The 17710-nt window shown below is 45.2% G+C and overlaps 1 protein-coding gene across 3 annotated transcripts in view; it reads right to left on the reverse strand.

Moving 5' to 3' along the window:
• Positions 1–17710, reverse strand: part of AMPH (amphiphysin) — a 1422934-nt gene that overhangs the window by 663529 nt on the left and 741695 nt on the right. For all 3 annotated transcript variants that reach the window (XM_069613278.1, XM_069613276.1, XM_069613275.1), the window contains exons 6-7: positions 8723–8830; positions 7487–7572 (exon numbers count right to left, since the gene is read on the reverse strand). In XM_069613278.1, coding sequence (XP_069469379.1) covers positions 7487–7572; positions 8723–8830 — 194 coding nt within the window. The remainder of the gene's footprint in view (positions 1–7486; positions 7573–8722; positions 8831–17710) is intronic.

Raw genomic sequence — 17710 nt, forward strand, 5'->3', positions numbered from 1 at the left:
AGACTCTCACCTGAGTGCCACCAGCTGCAAGATAAGAAAGGAAGGGGGGAACAAGAGTGAACATCGGACACATTGAACTCTATGAACTTAATACTTACTGGTCCTCACCAGGAACCTCAGAGTCAATACTCTCCGGAACTCTCCCGAGCCTTCAAACCAGTGAAGTAACTGGAATCAACGCGCCCCTGCAAATCCACTCAGGATGGAGAGCTCATCTTTCAAGAATATAAGGTGAGATTGCTGTGAGGGCATTTCAGAGGTGATTAGTTGGGGAGGACTGTGGGGGTGCCATCACTTGAATCCACAAGTGGCTAAATCCATCTCTCCACTTGCAAGAGAATATTTCTACGGGTTAAGCAGACAAGATTAGGAGGGCAGATCCAGTCAGTCATCGCTGCACTACGCATCACGTGGGTGGAGACCGCAGCTGTCCGGATCTGACCGACGCCCCTGTGGGAGCCAGGTGAGCGTAACAGTAATGAGGATGACTAGACACGGGAAGCCAATGCTGTGTTCTAGTCATTGGAAGCTGCAGAGAAAGCCTGGGACATTTAAAAGGAACACAGGTGAACCAAATGAAGAAGGCGAGAGCCAGAGACTGGAGAGGCATCTGACAGGTACGAACACTCTGAAGAAGGCCGAGAGCAAGCAGACTGCCGAGCACAGTGGCAAGGCCAACAGGCGTGGTGTACTGAGGAACCAGATAGGGAGAAGTTCACTACTTTTCTGTAATGGGCAGCCGGTGCTGCTGAAGGCAGAGGAAAGCAGAGCAGGTGGCGAACAGCTCGAAGGGTGCACTGCCAGTCAATGGCCCGGGAGTGCAGATGCTGGTGAAACACGAGGAACGTTGAAGATGCCACACACAACTGTTAAGCCCAGTGAGAGTGAGCAGAGTACAGGGGTGCTTCTGGGCAAATGCCATGTACCACTTGCTACATGAGAATGCCTGAGAAAAGGCAGTAATACGGACATTGTTGAGAGAAAGAGCCTAAGTAAAGGCAGTGCAACCATGACTGACATGAATATTGTTGAAAAGAAAAAGCCTATGCAAAGGCCATGGAACTATTGCAGTCACACACATTATTGAAAGCAAGAGCCTAAATGAAGGCAGTGGAATTAATAATAAAGGATTTCTGACAAATACTGGAGATGTGTTGTAATCTGGTGGAAAGAGAAAGTGAACAAAGAGCAGAGAAGTCCTGGCAGGTTAGTGAACCAGGCAAACAGTGAGTCACGGACTCACACTGAGGCAAGAAAGTGATGCTATCTTGGTGGGCAAGTAAACCAGGAGTAAGAAGAAACAGTGATAAAAAGGGAATGTCCATACCCTTTGTAAGGATAAGTGACAAATGGGGGCATTACGAGTCGGGCGGTAGGGGATACCGGGCACCGGTAAGGAGACCGGTGCCGGTAATCCCTTACCGCCCGATTCTGAGGTCTCCTAACAGGAACCGAAAGGGACATGTGGTCGGACCACACGTCCCTTACGGGTCCCGTTAGGGGACCAGGCCGCTAATTACGGGCCTGCCATTAGCAGGCCCGTAAATAGCGCCTTCCCCATTCCCATTGAGCCCTATGGGGGCTCAAATGGGAAAGGGGAATCGTTTGTTCAATGGGGACTTACCGGTCCCGCCAGGGTCGGACTACACCGGTAAGTCCCCATTGAACAACACCGGACTCGGACCCGTTATTGGAGGCAGTTGTGGTGCAAATAGTGCCATGACTACCTCCAATCTTGGAATGAGGCCCAAAGACAGAATACCCTGGCAAAAGAGTATACCAGGGAAGAGGAAGACGGATTAAGAAAGCAAAGTAGTCAAACCCCCATTTATTAAAGTGTGTAACAGAAAAGGGAAGACTAATACCCCTTTAAAGATTCAAAAGATCTATATTTTGAGTCAAGTGGTATTGTGATTCAAGTGAACTGTTTTTATTTTGATGCAAGAGAACTTTGTACTTTTGTAGGAGACTAAATGGAAGAGGTTTTTCTCCTTTAACAAGTTGGAACTGTGTTGTGATTAAATTAGCCTGTGTTTTGATGCAAGGGAACTGTGAGACTCAAGGGAAGAGTTCCCCCTTGAACAAGTTGAAACTCTGAGGAAACCACTGAGCGGAAAAGAGAGTGTGTGACATCAAAACGTATAAAATATTGGAATATTGAACGTGAATCGGGGGAAAGAGGAAAACGAAACCCTCTCCTTTTATTTCTGAAAAGCAATAAATCCATCATTGGACGACAAGCTAGAGAGTGAAAAAGAGAAGACTCATTCTCCTAAAGATATGTGACTTTATTTTGAAGAATAATGGAAAATCAGTGTAGAAACATCGAAACATAGGGGAAGGGAAAAACCCTTTCTCCAGGAGGAACTTTACTTCTTTTCTTTGCTACATTTGAGTAATTTATGTTTGGAACTTTACTGAAATACCCAGTCGCACATTGTATTTAGTTTAGCATGTAAGGTCAGATTAGGGTTTTTGGATACAGGACAGAGGACGCTTTATTTTTATTAAAATCCTGACAAACAAAGACGCTCCTTACTTGTGTTGAGGCAGGGAAACCCTTCTTAGGGTTAGGAACAGATAGGACTTCTCCAACCATCCTTTTCTTTTATGAAAAATAAAAGTTCAAAATGTACACAAAACCAGTTTCTGTGTCTGAATCTTATGCAAATAAAGGAGCTCTGCAGTTTTTCTAGAACTTGTCAATGTTGGGGACATGGTTCTTTATTGTTTAGGTGTGTATATTGTGATGAATCTAGATTTGTCCTCGATTTACACAAATAGCATATCTCTGACCCCCTGCGACAGCGAACTGGGAGACTGGCGGTGGTCTGACTTGCACTGTAGTCAAAGGAGCGGTTGATCAAGCCGACAACATACAGCAAAATAGACTGCCAGAATGGAGAGAGAAACACACTTATCAACTGCAGGAAAAAGGCTTACACCTCCCTCACAACTGAGTAGCAGCACAGCTGAAAAATCAGAGTGGGGCAATTGTTACCTCCTACGTAAAGAGATCCAGGTTCAATTCCCCACTAACTGGTGAGAGCTGTTATTCTACCACGTGTGGATTATTGTAATGCTCTCCTATGTGGGGCAAGTAAGGCCAACATCCTTGAACTCCAAAAAGTACAAAATAAAGCTATCCGCATCATCTTCCACATGAAATATTCAGAACCAATTACCGCCGCTAGGGAAAAACTACATTGGCTTCCTGTTGAGGCCCGAATTCGGTTTAAGCTACTTACCATCTGTCACAAATGCGTCTTTGGGACTGCACCAATCTATCTGAAGGATGTTATAAGTGTTTAGAAACCCTTAAGAAGACTCAGATCAGCGGAAGATCTCTTACTAGTCCAACATCGTGTGAAACGATCCCGCGGGCTTGGCAGAGCGTTTCATATCCAAGGCGCTAAGGCCTGGAATGCGTTACCGGCCACATTGAAGACCTATCTCTTCCATTAGTACTTCTCTCTCCTTATAGGTAGCCTGCATGTTTTGTCTCTCGGCACCTGGATGCCTGTGGGTTTTGGCGCGGTATAAGATAAAATAACATAACAAATAACAAATAACATAACTAAGGGCCTTTGGTATATTTTTAATAAAATAAAAACTAAAAAATCACAAAGCATATTAAAATAAAATATTATTTTAACAGTGCAAGTTAAACACAGAGAGTCATACCTACGACCTTCCAACCTACCACCTTCCCTGGATGAGTAAACCAGATAAACTGAAGAAGATCCCTTACATAGGAAAGTTCCTTGAATCTTAATTGACCCACCTAATATTCAAGCTGGCCAATGGAGTATAAACTACCATGTGAGGCCTATGATGTAAGCACAACTTCCACCATCAGTAGTTGGCTAGAGGAGAAAGGATTATATAGATGGAGAGTCAGTTCAGTTGCAAGGTGTCTCAGCTGGGAACTGGTTCCCTGTCTCGCTGATTTGGGGAAAACAGTACAGAAAAAGTCTGAAGCAGTGGAAGGAAGGGAGCCTTGGGCTTGGTAGCTGCCCTGCTCTGCTGCAGAGGGAAACCTGAGAGAGCCCAGCTGAACCCAGAGGGGGAGAAGAGGCCTTTACCCCTCTGATCCAGGAGACGAGAGGAGCTGGAGGAAAGGCAGCCCATGATAGCCCCCAGAAAGGGCTAGAAAACCTAATGTTCTACAGGGAAGGAGTGACTATGGGTCGCCTAACTACTCCTGGAGGGGAAGAGGTGAGAAGGGGTGAACCCAGTTCAAATGAATCACGTAAGAGACTCACCCCCTTGCTCCAAGTAATGATACCCCATTAGAGGGAGTGAGAGTGAAGATACCCCAAGAGAGCGGGTGAGAGTGACGATTCCTCAAGAGAGAGGACAATAGTGAAGATAACCCAAGAGAGGGGGTGAGAGTGAAGACACTCTGGAACCGAGCTAAAATAGAAAAAAGAAGGAAATAACTTGAGTGGAGCAAAAGTGAGTGTGACGCCCTAGAGGGAAAAACATCCCTTAGTGGGGTAAACGAGTGAAAATGGCACTTAGAGGTGGCCAGAAAGAGAAACTGGAATATCCCAAGTAAGACTTTCTTCGGAACCATGTTTGGAACACTCAGCCATTATACCGCCACCTGAAAAAAACGTTCTATTGTCCAGAGTGGGGGTAAACCTGGATCAGAAGAAGTCAATCATCTTTTTAGTTGTTAAACCCTTTAGACCCGTCATGTGTGTTTCGTTTTCTAGGAAGGTAGTAGGCTAGTTTAATATTTGGGCTAGGGACTTTATGTTTTAAGACATCCTTACAGTAGTACATTTTCCTCGAACTTTTGGGGAACATATCTCGTAGAGTTAGTTTTTATTATTCTTTGCAGCTGGCCGGACCTTAGACTAACTGTAAGAAAAGACAATAAAGATATGTGAACATTATGTTCCAGAGTCTGAGTCCTACTTCTGGCTTGCCACAATATATACATTACAAATACAGTCATATCAAGGTGTTATTTCATTAAAGGATATTCAGTTACACAATTGTCTAATAACCACCCTGGGTCTGGCCAACGTGCTCATGATAATCTGTGATAAGTGCGAGCAAAGAAAATGAAGATTATGTTGATCACCAGCATCAGCGCTTTCTTCTTTTACCCTTTTTGCTAGCTGCTCATTTAAGTTGAACAAAAGTTACTGATATTGATGGCCAGAAAAGGTAGATTTTTCAGTGGGACCAGAAAAGAGGGAGAGACTCCAGATGCATCTCGGGGCTGGTAGGTTGGAGTTCTTCGTCAATGATTCCTTGTGAGGGAGGATTGCAGGAGCTCTGAATATTGCGTGCAATATGTTCTGGATATTGCATACAATAGCCTCAATTTTGAGAAAGAGAACAATCTCTGATGAGGATTGAAGACTATTCATTCCGAGTATGGTGGTAGGGGGTTAACGGCACCAGTAAGGATGTCAGTGCCGTTAACCCCCTACCGCCGCATTCCGAGGTCCCTTAGCGGGTCCCACTAGGGCCGGCTGGTTTTAAGAGCCGCCTTTAGCGGGACTCGTTAAGGGACCATGGAGCTAATAACGGGCCTCAATTTGCGGGCCCATTATTAGCGCCTTCCCCATTCCCATTGAGCCCTATGGGTGTTCAAATGGGAATGGGGAATGGTTTTCGAAATGGGGACTTACCGGGTCTGCATAGGTCGGAATGCCCCAGTAAGTCCTTCAATTCCACAATACTGTTGTAACATAAGGAATGCTTAGGACAGAGAGGTTTTAGAGTAGAGGGACTTATATTGTGGACTGCAGTCTCCAGAGCTAAGAGTGGAAGACAACCATTGGTAATCCATGAAAGGTGTCACGGTCAAATGTTTCCTCTTTGCCCGGTTCCACACCTAGCTTCTGCTTCTGGATAATCTAGTGGCCCTGTTCCTCGAAACATTTCAGTCTGGGCCAGCGTGCGGTATAAATCTGCTCATTTGTTCAATCTGGAGGAAGACTTTGAGTAGGTGGCAACCCCTATTTAAGGCATGCCGAAACAACTTAAAGATCAATGCTTGACTGTCCTCGGTCAAAACAGGTGGACCCTTAAGTGTCCTTAAGTAATACAAAAAAAAATACAGTCAAAACCGTTGTGGCTACTTGGACATCCTTGCTAAGACTGTGGCTACAGAGGACTTGGTGGAAGTCCCATCTCAATGACACAGACACTGATCTCGCGGCACCCACAATCATCTGCTCCCTTTAGCCCAGTTTCACCTTCAAAACTATGCCTGTATTGAGGTGATGTGAATCAGAAGCCAGTGAAATAACCTATGCGTTTCTTGTCATTAACACACTGTGGATATACCCCTGTATTCAAATGTATGTAAAATTCAAGTTCTAAAGAAAATTGAAGCTAAACTAATAGTGTGAATAGTGCGAAATACATACAAGGAATCAGGTCAGAGACACGACAGGTTCATTGCAGCCACACATGCACATGGTGTGGAAAATAGTGTGACCCTTTGTAGACAAGGCCCAAGGCAAACTGGGTTAATTTTCCGTCCCCTGCCTGCTGTGGCTGTCCCTAAAGAAACACGTCTGTACAGTATTACCATTGCTGTCTAGCTGTTCATTGGTACCTGCTATCAGGAGGAGGAATATAACATGGACATCCCAGACCCTGGGTGATTTAAAACTCATCACCAGCCAAGTTCCTCCAGGAATGCATGAGTTGGCGGATGTGGCCTGTGAGATGTCCTCCACCTACGTGGCTGTTGGGAGGCCAAAGCCCTTATTCACAGAGCGTTTTCCAATGGGCTTTTGACATTATAACACGCTTCTGTGTATTAGGCCCTAAGGTTTGCATACGGCCCTGATACTCATATATGGAAGGAGGCGGGGCTGTGCAGCACTTGGTTTTTACTGGATGTGACACACTGTTTGAATTGTTGCACAATGTTGCGATGGGACTTTACACAACTTGACCCACAATAGATACGTCTTTGAAGAACACTTTTACCCATGTTTTGAGCCCATATCTTCCACTGTACGATATTCTGATATTTAATTCACACTATGTGTTAAAGTGAATAAACAAAATACCACAATTTCATGAATGCTTTTTGGGTGTGTTATTTTAAATGTTCTGAAGTTCTGGCATGTTTGGTCAGTAATCATTTCAGTATTTGGGATTCCATCACTTGTTTTAGTAACTTGCAGGAGAAAGTTAAATCCCCCCCCCCCGGAAGTTTACATGTAAAGGAAATACCCAAAGGGGATGACAAATAAATGTGTTCCCATAGATACTCAATGCCATCTGCACCTCGACCAATAAGGGCACCTTGTACAGTCTCTGGTAAACAATGTGCCATGACTGTCTCTCGCCTGGGCAGTCAGGATGTATGCAGGGTAGTCGTCAATAATGCTACTGAACACTCAATGCATAATGTCTTTTCTTTAGCCTGCCTACATGGAGCTTCAACCTGGGAGACATTATTGAAATCCATTAAACATATTCATGTTCCGAATTCATAGCCTACCTGGACCATAAGGATGGCAACTCTTCTTGTAAATCAATGTTGAATTCTTCAAAAACCTTCTGGGCTTTCTGAAACTCTTCTTCTGCCTAATGTGATGAGAGAGATGCACATATCATTCCAAATATACAACTGGCAATGAGGAGCCTGGTGGATGGGTGTTTGAGGTTTATAAAGAAATTATAATAAGAAAAAATGTATATTGACAGCGAGAAACACTTTCCTACTTGCTTAATATTAGCTAGAGGAGTAGCAACCCCTTTTCAAGCGTTCTTACGCTGAGCTGGTTGCAACTCATTGAAGTGGAGCAAAATTAGCGAGTAGGAGTTTTGTCCCACAAGGGCTTTACATAAACAACTACCCCTTAAACTTACAAATCCAGACATATTGACTTTGACAATGTTTGCTATAATGACAGCCATGATGGACTGGGAGCATTTGGAAAGGTTACATACAGAGCTCCAATCCATCATGGTCGAATTCTTCAACCACACAAACGGTGATAGTCGTAGACATTAGCAAAAATAATAATGATCATCATACCAATAATAAGCACTATGTAATGAAGCACAAACATGGAATACACATGAGTGTACCAAGCAGCATGGAAAGCCTTTTAAAAGCAACGTTGAACTCCTCTCTCTCCAACTTAAATAGTTCCACTCGCTTCTACAAGATGGCTGCCACTATCATGAAGCTTCTGTCATGAGGCACTCGTTCTGCATCAAAGAGCCACTGATAGACATCAGGGCCCCCTCTAAAAGATATTTTTAAGAGCTTTGGCAGAGAGCCAAAGATTTCTCTAGCCAGTCCCAACACTGAACAACGTATCTATTGATTCCTAATCCTCTTGTGGATTCAGAATTCATCTACATCACAAGCAAAATGGGAGGGGTTTGTGTAGGGAGTGTGCGCTGCCAATAATTCCAATAACGTGAAGATAACAGTCAACACGTCGATGTAACCTTAAACAAAGAGGTGGGTCTAATTTATTGCCCAACAAGTACAGCCCTTTCAAGTGATAATAATGGCCCATTCCCAAGCTTAACAGCCCATTCAGAAGCCAACACGTGTTTCGACCCTCTTGCGTCCTTTTCAAGGCTGGGCCTATTTAGCAGTGCACACAATAGCGTCTACATCACTGCAGAGTTTCACAAGCCAGTCGGGAACTTCATTCTATTACAGCGCTAATACTTATAACCAATGTCATGAGGCAGTGTTGCTATAAGAACATTTTACCTTGGTGATCCTCCCCTCGTCTCTCCTTTTTGAGTTCTGTAAGGCCTCCAGGTGGTGTCTTGCGCTGTCGTAGTCCACCAGCTTTCTGCTTCGCTTTGCAATGCGAGTCTGTCAAGGTTTAAAAAAAGACATTCAGAAGGTGCATTTTCCAAGCGTCTTGCACAGGTTCTGCTATGGAAACAACTTTAACATGTTACTTAAATTCAAAATACCTTCGCGTTTACACAAACCACAGAAGACTAACATCTCATCAATATTGAAATGACACAATAGGGGCCTCCTGGTGAACTAGTAAGAGTGAAATGCTCAAATTGGTTGTGGCTTTTCTTGACAATGGGCTTCTCCTTGGGGCCAGAGGAGAAACCTGACGCTGATATTTACTGGTCTCCAAGACAGCTCTTGCAGTTGTTTTAAAGTGAGTGACTCATGCACACTTTGTTTGTAGGATAAGCCAAATATTGAACACATTATGTGTGGAATTTTTATACAGAGCAGCACACATCATGCACTTAGGATGGGGATGGAGTGGGAGAAGGAAGGGATATAGGGTAAAGGGAATAGGAAGTCTAGAACAGATCATTCACAGCAGATGATGTGGCTGCATTTCACAGAATTCAGTGTCAACCTTGTTAATGTTAAAGTTAAAGGATAGTTATGTCACGCATTATCACCACCTGAGTGGTCCCCTTGTGCTCTGGGTGAGTGGCGTTTATTTAAGCAATCCCAAAGCCAGGACATTTCCTGGTATGACTATGACCCTTTGAAGTTTTGGGGCAAAGCGTGGGGCTCTATGTGGTCATGAGGTCTCCAACAGATTTGATGTGTAAGGTAGCCATCCTGTAAAAAATTATCTTCGGGGCTTTCCGGGAAGTGCAGGCCTTTTTTCAGGAGACTGAGGTTTTTTGGAAGGGCACTTCAGAGTTTGGGACCCATGACTCCAGGCTTCTTCATCCGCTGTGGGCTCTTCTGGGAATAGAACATAGATGTGCTGGAGGTCGCGGACCTGAAGTTCCTTGTGGGCAGGTCCTCATTGGGCCACTATTTTGGGCTGTTAAGCCAGAATGCTTGGTTAGCTGTACTTAATACCTTGAATATCACTCTTCATTCTACTGGGAGCCGGTAGAGGTGAGATTTCAGCCCAAGTGTGACGTGCTCAGACTTTGAGGGCCATTGGTCCAGCCGTTCCCTTGATTTCTGGTCTTTTAGGAGATATTTACGAGTTCTTCAAGATTCCGAATTGAGACCTAAACATTTTGGTATTTTGGGAACTGGAATTGCTCGGCTTGTTCACCAGATGGAGCCACCAATCCCTCAGCAAAAACTTTGAATACCCACAAGATGAGTTCAGCGAACAAGCTCATGGCTGATCTGTAATGGGGTCCTGACTCCTGCAGGGCCAGTCAATCGCTGGACAATCCATGCAGCATACTGGGGACAATGTATCGAAGGCAAACATTCCTAACAGATCAATTAGATCCTGCAAAGGAAGATCACTTAAAGTGGTACCTTCCGAATGCTAACATCTCATCCTCTGTAGTGCCTTGCCGGTCGCAATCAAGCATCTGTTTTACCTCTAGGACCTTAACGCACACCTACTCAGAGGCCATGCTCTGCTCTTAATTCGACATGGTGGCTCATTTGCTTTATCTGCCCATTTCCCATTCCCTAATCTATCAATGTCTATCACCCGCTCCCCTGGAGCCCAAGGACCCTGAAGTGGGCACAGGGTGCCTTTAGGCATTATGCACATCATATTAACATACCATTATTTCGCCTCTGTGCTTCGATTGGTGATTGACTGGACCCAGAACCGAAGGCCATAGGAAGGGATTATTTGGGGATGAAACTATGGCCACTACTCAATAGGCTCGACAAAGGAATATAACATGTATTTTGCGTCAGTAAATTTAATCAAGATTTAAAGCTTCAGGGATTGAAGCGGAAGAACTATTGCAATTGAAAAAAGCACAGAGGAGATGCACTATTTTCATTTGAGTTGGTTTTGGAAATGGGTAGCTCATCTTATTCTCAAATGGGATCTGCCATTAACCCCTTACCGCTGCATTACGAGGTCCTTTAGCGGGTCCCGCTAAGCGCGGCTGGTTTTACCAGGCGCCCTTAGTGGGAACCGATAAAGGACCAGGAAGCTAACAACGGGCCCGTTATTAACGGGCCCGTTGTTAGCTCCCTCCCCATTCCCATTGAGCCCTTTGGGGGCGCAAATGGGAATGGGGATGGGTTCCCTGAATGGGGAAATACCAGGTCCTCCAAGGTTGGAATGGTCTGGTATTTCCCCATTCAGGGAACCCGGACGCGGTATACGGTATGGGAGTAGCCATGGCGCTAATAGCACCATGGCTACCTCCATACTCGTAATGACCCCCCATGTCTTGGGAGCAGTAATGAAGAAGGCTCCAGTATGTACCTTCTTCATTCTGCATCTGGGCAGAAACAAAACGTTCTGGTTGCTGGACCTGAGATTTCTTCAGTTAGTCTTCTCCCTAATAGGTTCTTGCAGGTAGGTGGGCATAATCCCCAATCTGCATTGAAAAGTAATGACCAGGGGTCTAAACGTGACACGTGCCTCAACTGGTAGCCAATGTAGGGAGCGCCTGGCCTCGGCGGGACAGACCCGCGACCACTCTAATCGCTCCATTTTGTACCACTTGAAGTCTGTTTATAGCTCTCCATTCAATGAAGGTGTTGGCAAATTTTTGCCATCTTGCCAGTTGAATACATTAATTTTCACCAATCTTGGGCAGGGGTCTTCAACATGCGGCTCTGTAGATGTTTTGGACTACGACTCCCATGAGCTGATGGGAGCTGTAGTCCAAAACATCGGGAGAGCCATAGGTTGCAGACACCTGATATAGGGTGTCCTTCCATTGTGGAATGTGTGAGTCTCTTGTGTTCGATCTGTGATTCTATGAGTAGCTGCATCTGAGTACAACTGTACACGCAGGACGTGCAACCTTTGCCCTTTCGCCTCCTTATTGAAGGTGTGCAGATGTATTGGAGCACTCACTTCTCACCTCATCACCTGTACGTTTTCATCATCACCATCCCAAGGGCCCATTTTATTGTTGAAATGGTCCGCAAATAGAAGCGGACACTCTGAAGATGGCAGTAGGGGCTCAGTTCATAGATTTTCTATAAGCAGAAGTGACCTCGACTCATCCACTTGTTAATATCGGGTATTTATCTCCAATTCATCTGGTTTGAGACGTGAAGGCCCCCAGCAAGAAGCCTTGAATATGGCAATGAAATAAGCGTTGAATGCGCTTTGCAGCTTAATTGAAACCCGCCCACAATGCTCCAAATGTGTTTGCCTTCTTTTCCCTCGACAACTACTGTTGAGTGCCACATGAGTTCCCAAGGCATCACTCCACAGAAGGATGAGATCGGGTGATTGTGTGACGTCCCACAGGTGCATGCGTGTGGCTTTGACGGTTCTGATACAGGGCTGTCCGGGCCCTGTTATCACATTCTCTGTAATCTTGCGGCATTTATTTTGTGGTTGTTGATGATCATGGGGAATAATCCCAGAAAAGATGTGGCCTCTTGTTGGTGATTCCCGTGGCACCCTTACTTCGCCTTGCCATCAGGGTCTACTGTATGCAAGGCCGGGGCGGCTTGCGGCGCGGCGCGCTGCACACTTTACATTATCTTGCGCATGAAATGTCAGTATCTGACTTTCTTAGACTTCATTTTGACCTTTCTCATGGCACCATTTTCCTTCTGTTATTGTTTTCATCGCTGTGGATTTCCCACCCCGACTCCGAGTACCTTTACCCATAAATTGGGTGTCTCCCCAAGACGAATTCCTTTAAATTGGTTGCATATTTGAGGGGGTGCTTTCTCTACTTCCCTGTGTTTACAGCCTTAGTCCTCGGCAACGTACTGAAAGGAGAGTACATTCTCATCCCTTCTTGTCCAATGGCTAGACGTTTTTCTTGGCATATGTACTGCAGGAGTGGGGTGTCTCTTTGTATTTAAATAAAGGCAGTTTTAGGGCGTCTTCCATTTTTTCTCTTTTTTATATATTCTCCCGGTTCTTTCCAAACACAACACCAGGTCCAGGTTATCAACCCAGCAATTCATAGGCCTCATTTTATAGGAACTCCCTTGAGCTGCCCAGTTTATAATAACCATATTCATTATGGCCGGTAAGATAGCTCAGCGGGTTAAGCGTTGGCTACTGTGATCTGTCTGTGTGTGCGTGTGTTAAAATCCTGGCAAAGCCAACTCAGCCTTTTATCCTTTCAAGGTCGATAAATTGGTACCACCTTCGGTTGGGTGATATTCTATGCAAATCTGTTCAAAGTAAAAGCGCTAGATGAATTACACGTCGTTATCACTACGTCTTTGCATTGCCTACGGACCTTTTCACTTACAGCCCAAGGGATAGAAGATACAGGTTGCATGCAATATGTATTTGAGTCCATGTGTACTGGCCATTCTGGGATCCCCGCAAAGTGTGACGGGATGTCTTATTTTCAAATAGAGTTACAGGGCCAAAATATTGTCGCCAACACATTGGGAACCTGGAGTAAGCTTGCCAGCAAACCTTAGAAGATGGAATGAACCAATGTCTTCAACAGATCTTCTGAGACCAGGAAGAGTTTTCCTATTGTCCTCCCTCTGTGGCACACGCGTGACTGTGTTTGCGTGTATTACTTGTTGGGCTTTTCTGGCTGACGCCCGTGAGCTTCTTGTATCTACTTCATTGCTAGCTGAATTATCTTTTGAATCAGCTGGACTTTGTGTATTCGCTCACATGTCTTGCCCAGGCTACCTCTGATTGTGGCAACACCGTTAAAATGTTCTCACTGTCTTTGTGTGTGACTTGTATTTCTCAGTTATTAGTTTGGTTGCCATGGGCCAGCATGACCTGCGTGCATTCTCTTTGCTGTACAATGTTAGCTTGAATATGGTGTCCATTTGTCTCGTCATGGACCGGCTGGTTGTTTGGGGTGCTAGGTTGGTTCATTTGGGATGGCATGGAGCACTTCTTTAAGACCCTTAATCAAGTCTACTTGCCTTTCTTGGCCCTTGTCATGCTTGCCGTTTGTTGGGCGGTGGTGATGCAGCATATTGCTTTGTCGTGTTGGTGCATGACCATTCTTTCGCAGCTTTCTTAGGTCCAGTGATTGGCATCCAGGGTCTTGCTTGTCGTTTTGGATCATATCCATTAACTTTGTACCAGCTGTCTTTCTGGATAGCACAGATCTGTGGGTGCGTTCTTCCCCAAGGCTAGCCGCTGCGCCCCAGGTGTCTCTTGGCAAATAGAAGTCACTTGAGTTGGCACTCTTTGGGAAGACTGGCCCCACACAATGATCAGGAAATTGTGACCCTTTTTGAAGCATGCAGTTCGTTACTCCTCTTTTTCTCGTTAGAATGAATTAGAACGGAAGCCATGTGTTTGGTCCTTGCACCCATCGCTGTCTCTACCACAGGTTGCACTTGGACACTTGAGTAGCTGGTCTCCTTTTTGGCTGGTGTAGGTTGATGGTTCCATCAGTCCTATTTTAGTCAGAAGTGGGTTTTCCTTTAACTTGGTCCCGGGGGGACTTCTTTGCAACCCTCAAAACCTGTGACCGTCTGATGCAATGCGCATGACTGTGTGCCTGTTCCACACAGGCGGATACTGTTGTTCTCTGTTCATTTTTGAGCAGGTCCAAATTTTTTAGACTTTATTTGCATTTATAAAGCGCACAAGCAGCCCAGTGGCATCCATTCTGCACATTAACATACACAGAAATTCCACCCGAGCCAGAGAGAGAGAGAGAGAGAGAGAGAGAGAGAAAGAGAGAGAGAGAGAGAGAGAAGGTTATCCACGGATGCTGCACTGCGGATAGCCCCTGTTTCGCTTCATGGTGGGTAGCCTCCAAATACATTAATTGTACCAACCATCAACACCATTATCTTCTCTGGTGGCTTCCTTAATATAGTCCCTAACCCAGCTCACTAGCTATTTATTTTGAAAAAAAAAACTTTTAAAAAAGTCAAATAATTCGATTTAAAAAACTCTGTTTTTGCCTTGTTATTTTGAAATTCCTTTTTTTCAGGCGATACCGCTTCTGAGGCGTTGCAGCGGGTATTAAACACAGCACAAGTCTTCTTTGAGCGCAGTTTTTCTTGCAAGCCATTGCTGTCCCGCTCTGCCCAATGCGCCTGGTTATTTATTGGTCCTGCAGAATACCGGGGCATCACCCATCGAGAGCTGACTCAAGTAGAAACCTTTAATGCTACTCCAGTCTAATTATGCACCTTTGCCCTTCTATGTGTGTTGCCGCTTTTTCTTCAAGGTGATTTGGCGGTTTATGCATAATTCATGCTAACGTCAGCAGGAAAGTTCCCAGAAGCCTAAGCCATACGCACATGCAGTACTTTTGGAAAGGAGTGCAGCAAGCGTTCATTAAATTACTGGCCAGCCATCACATTATAAGACTGAGTCCACTGTCATCTTCCTGGCCTGTGCCCTCTGCCTCTTGTGCTCCCTCTCCCCAGGCCCTTCCAAGTCTGCCTTTAATAGTCTGTCCGTCTAATGGCATACATATCAGTGCACTCGGCCCTGCCTCCCATTCCATACATGTATGTCACATTCAGCACAGACTTGCATACATGTACGCCTACATTCATTTTGGAATGTGTACCAAGAGGATGTATGTCTGCTTCAAGAGACTGCTGTTCCCGAATTTAAATTCAATTTGTTTGTTTTGTTTTTTTAAATGGGAAGTGACGATAACCACGTTCCCAAACTGACTTCCACTTCGCATCTCCCACAAGCTACACTAAACTGCACTAACCCCTCTTTCATTCCTAATCATTTAGGAGAGATTCGTTTTTGGCGAAGGGCTGCATTTTCGTGATCAGAGAGATTATGCTTGTTTTGGTTAATATCATTTTATTTTAAAAACACAAACTCTTTCCACTAAATTGACCTAGAAAACGTTCTATCTAAATGTGCTGCTTTGACGTTAATATTATTGTAACACTGTGTACGGTCCATGCTTTCAATAAATAGCAGTGAAGTCCAGAACCAGTAGGTGCCTTTTTTTAAAGATCTATTTAAAGCATGATCCAGTCCACAAGGGGCAGTAGAGTGCAATGTATAGGACCACAGAGGCATAAAGAGCAAGGTGCTAAACATACAAAGGAATCAGAGAAGACATGGAAGAAATACTTAGGCGATCTGAAGATACATTTTCAGGTAATGCATATGGGGTGAGATATGGTCCTACACCGATTTGTGCTTCCACCCATTGAACCTACATGCAACTGCCCTCTAAAGCATCTTACTGTAAAGGTGGCCATTTTAGTGGCAATCCCATTCATGCAAAGGATGGGTGGATTTAAGGCCCTGGTGGTGGAAGAACCTTTCTTGGCAATTTTTAAGGATAAAGTGCTTTTTGAAGCCCATCCAAAGTTTCCACTAAAACTTGTTTCTAGATTTCATGTCAACGCAAATTTGAGTTTTAGGTCTATTTTAAAGAATCACGCAGTTTATGATGAAACAATTACACATTCTACATGCACGGAACAAAATCCATCGAAAGGATGTGCTGGTTCGTTGTCTCTTATAGGGCAGTTCATGAAGGATAGCACTACAGTAAAGATGGGATTTCAAGCTGGATAGGGAAGTCTATTCAGGAATGATGTAGACAAGCAAACAGCTGTGGGGCAAACCCAGTGTAATACTAAACCAGGGGGCCTGAAAGACTATGAAGGCCAGGACAAATCCATACAAACAACACAGTGGGCTTCATTACGAGTATGCTGGTTCTGGAAACATGGGTGCCGGTAAGCTCACCGGCACCTTTGGTTCCGGATCAGCAAACTCTGAGTCTGCCTGCCCTGGCCACTGTGCCCGACAGGTCTAACTCTGCCGGGTGCAGCGGCCACGGTAGGCAGACGGTTCACAGAAGCACCGGCACCGGTACTAACGGTGCCGGTGCTTCCGTGTCCCCACTACCATAGAGTCCCATGGAAATGGGGACTTACAATTTTCCGGCGTCTGACTTCCCGGGCCGCCGGACTCTTAATGAGCCGGTGGCACCAGGAAGTCAGGCGCTGGTAAAATATTACGCGTCTGGCGGCAAACCCGCTGGTAGCAGAGGCAGGGTTACTGCTGGACCCGTATTGAGGCCCATTGTCTTCATAGGTGGAAACAATACACAGTTACTATAAACACAAAGGGCCTCATTCCGACTTGGGCGGTAAGGGATACCGGGCACCGTTAAGGAGACCGGTGCCAGTAATACCCTTACCGCCCAATTCCGAGGTCCCTTAGCGTGAACTGCAAAGGATGTGTGGTCTGACCACACGTTCTTTACGGGTCCCGCTAAGGAACCAGGGCGCTAATTACGGGCCTGCTATCAGCAGGCCCGTAATTAGCGCCTTCCGCATTCCCATTGAGCCCTATGGGGGCTCAAATGGGAATGGGAAATGGTTGGGTGAATGGGGACTTACCGGGTCCGCACAGGTCGGAATGTCCCGGTAAGTCCCCATTCACCCAGACCGGACACGGACCCGGGTTTGGAGGCAGCCATGGCGCAAATAGCGCCATGGCTGCCTCCAAACTCGGAATGAGGCCCAAAGTCTAGAGGTCAATCATAATGTAGCAGGGACAACATCCCTCTCCCATAAAAGTACAACATGTTCCTACACATAAATAGGATTACAGGAATATTTTCTGAACACATACATTACCAAAAACAAATTAAGATTCACGTGCAGCTTAAATTATTGTTATCCTTGATGTAGGCTGTATCACTTTCAATTGTGTGCTGCATCTAACCTTGTTTTTGTTTTTGAACTGTATGTTTTAATAAAATATTCCTGCAATCCTGTTTATGTGTAGGAACGTGTACTTTTGGGAGGGGGATGTTGTCCCTGTTACATTGTGTGCGGCATCTTGACTACATGGTTACAACAACTGTGTATTGTTTCCATCCATGAAGACAGTGTGGGGCAAATCAAGGCCCA

This window comes from Ambystoma mexicanum, chromosome 5p, assembly GCF_040938575.1.
Source record: "Ambystoma mexicanum isolate Mex_15411 chromosome 5p, UKY_AmexF1_1, whole genome shotgun sequence".
In the NCBI taxonomy this organism is placed as follows: domain Eukaryota; kingdom Metazoa; phylum Chordata; class Amphibia; order Caudata; family Ambystomatidae; genus Ambystoma; species Ambystoma mexicanum.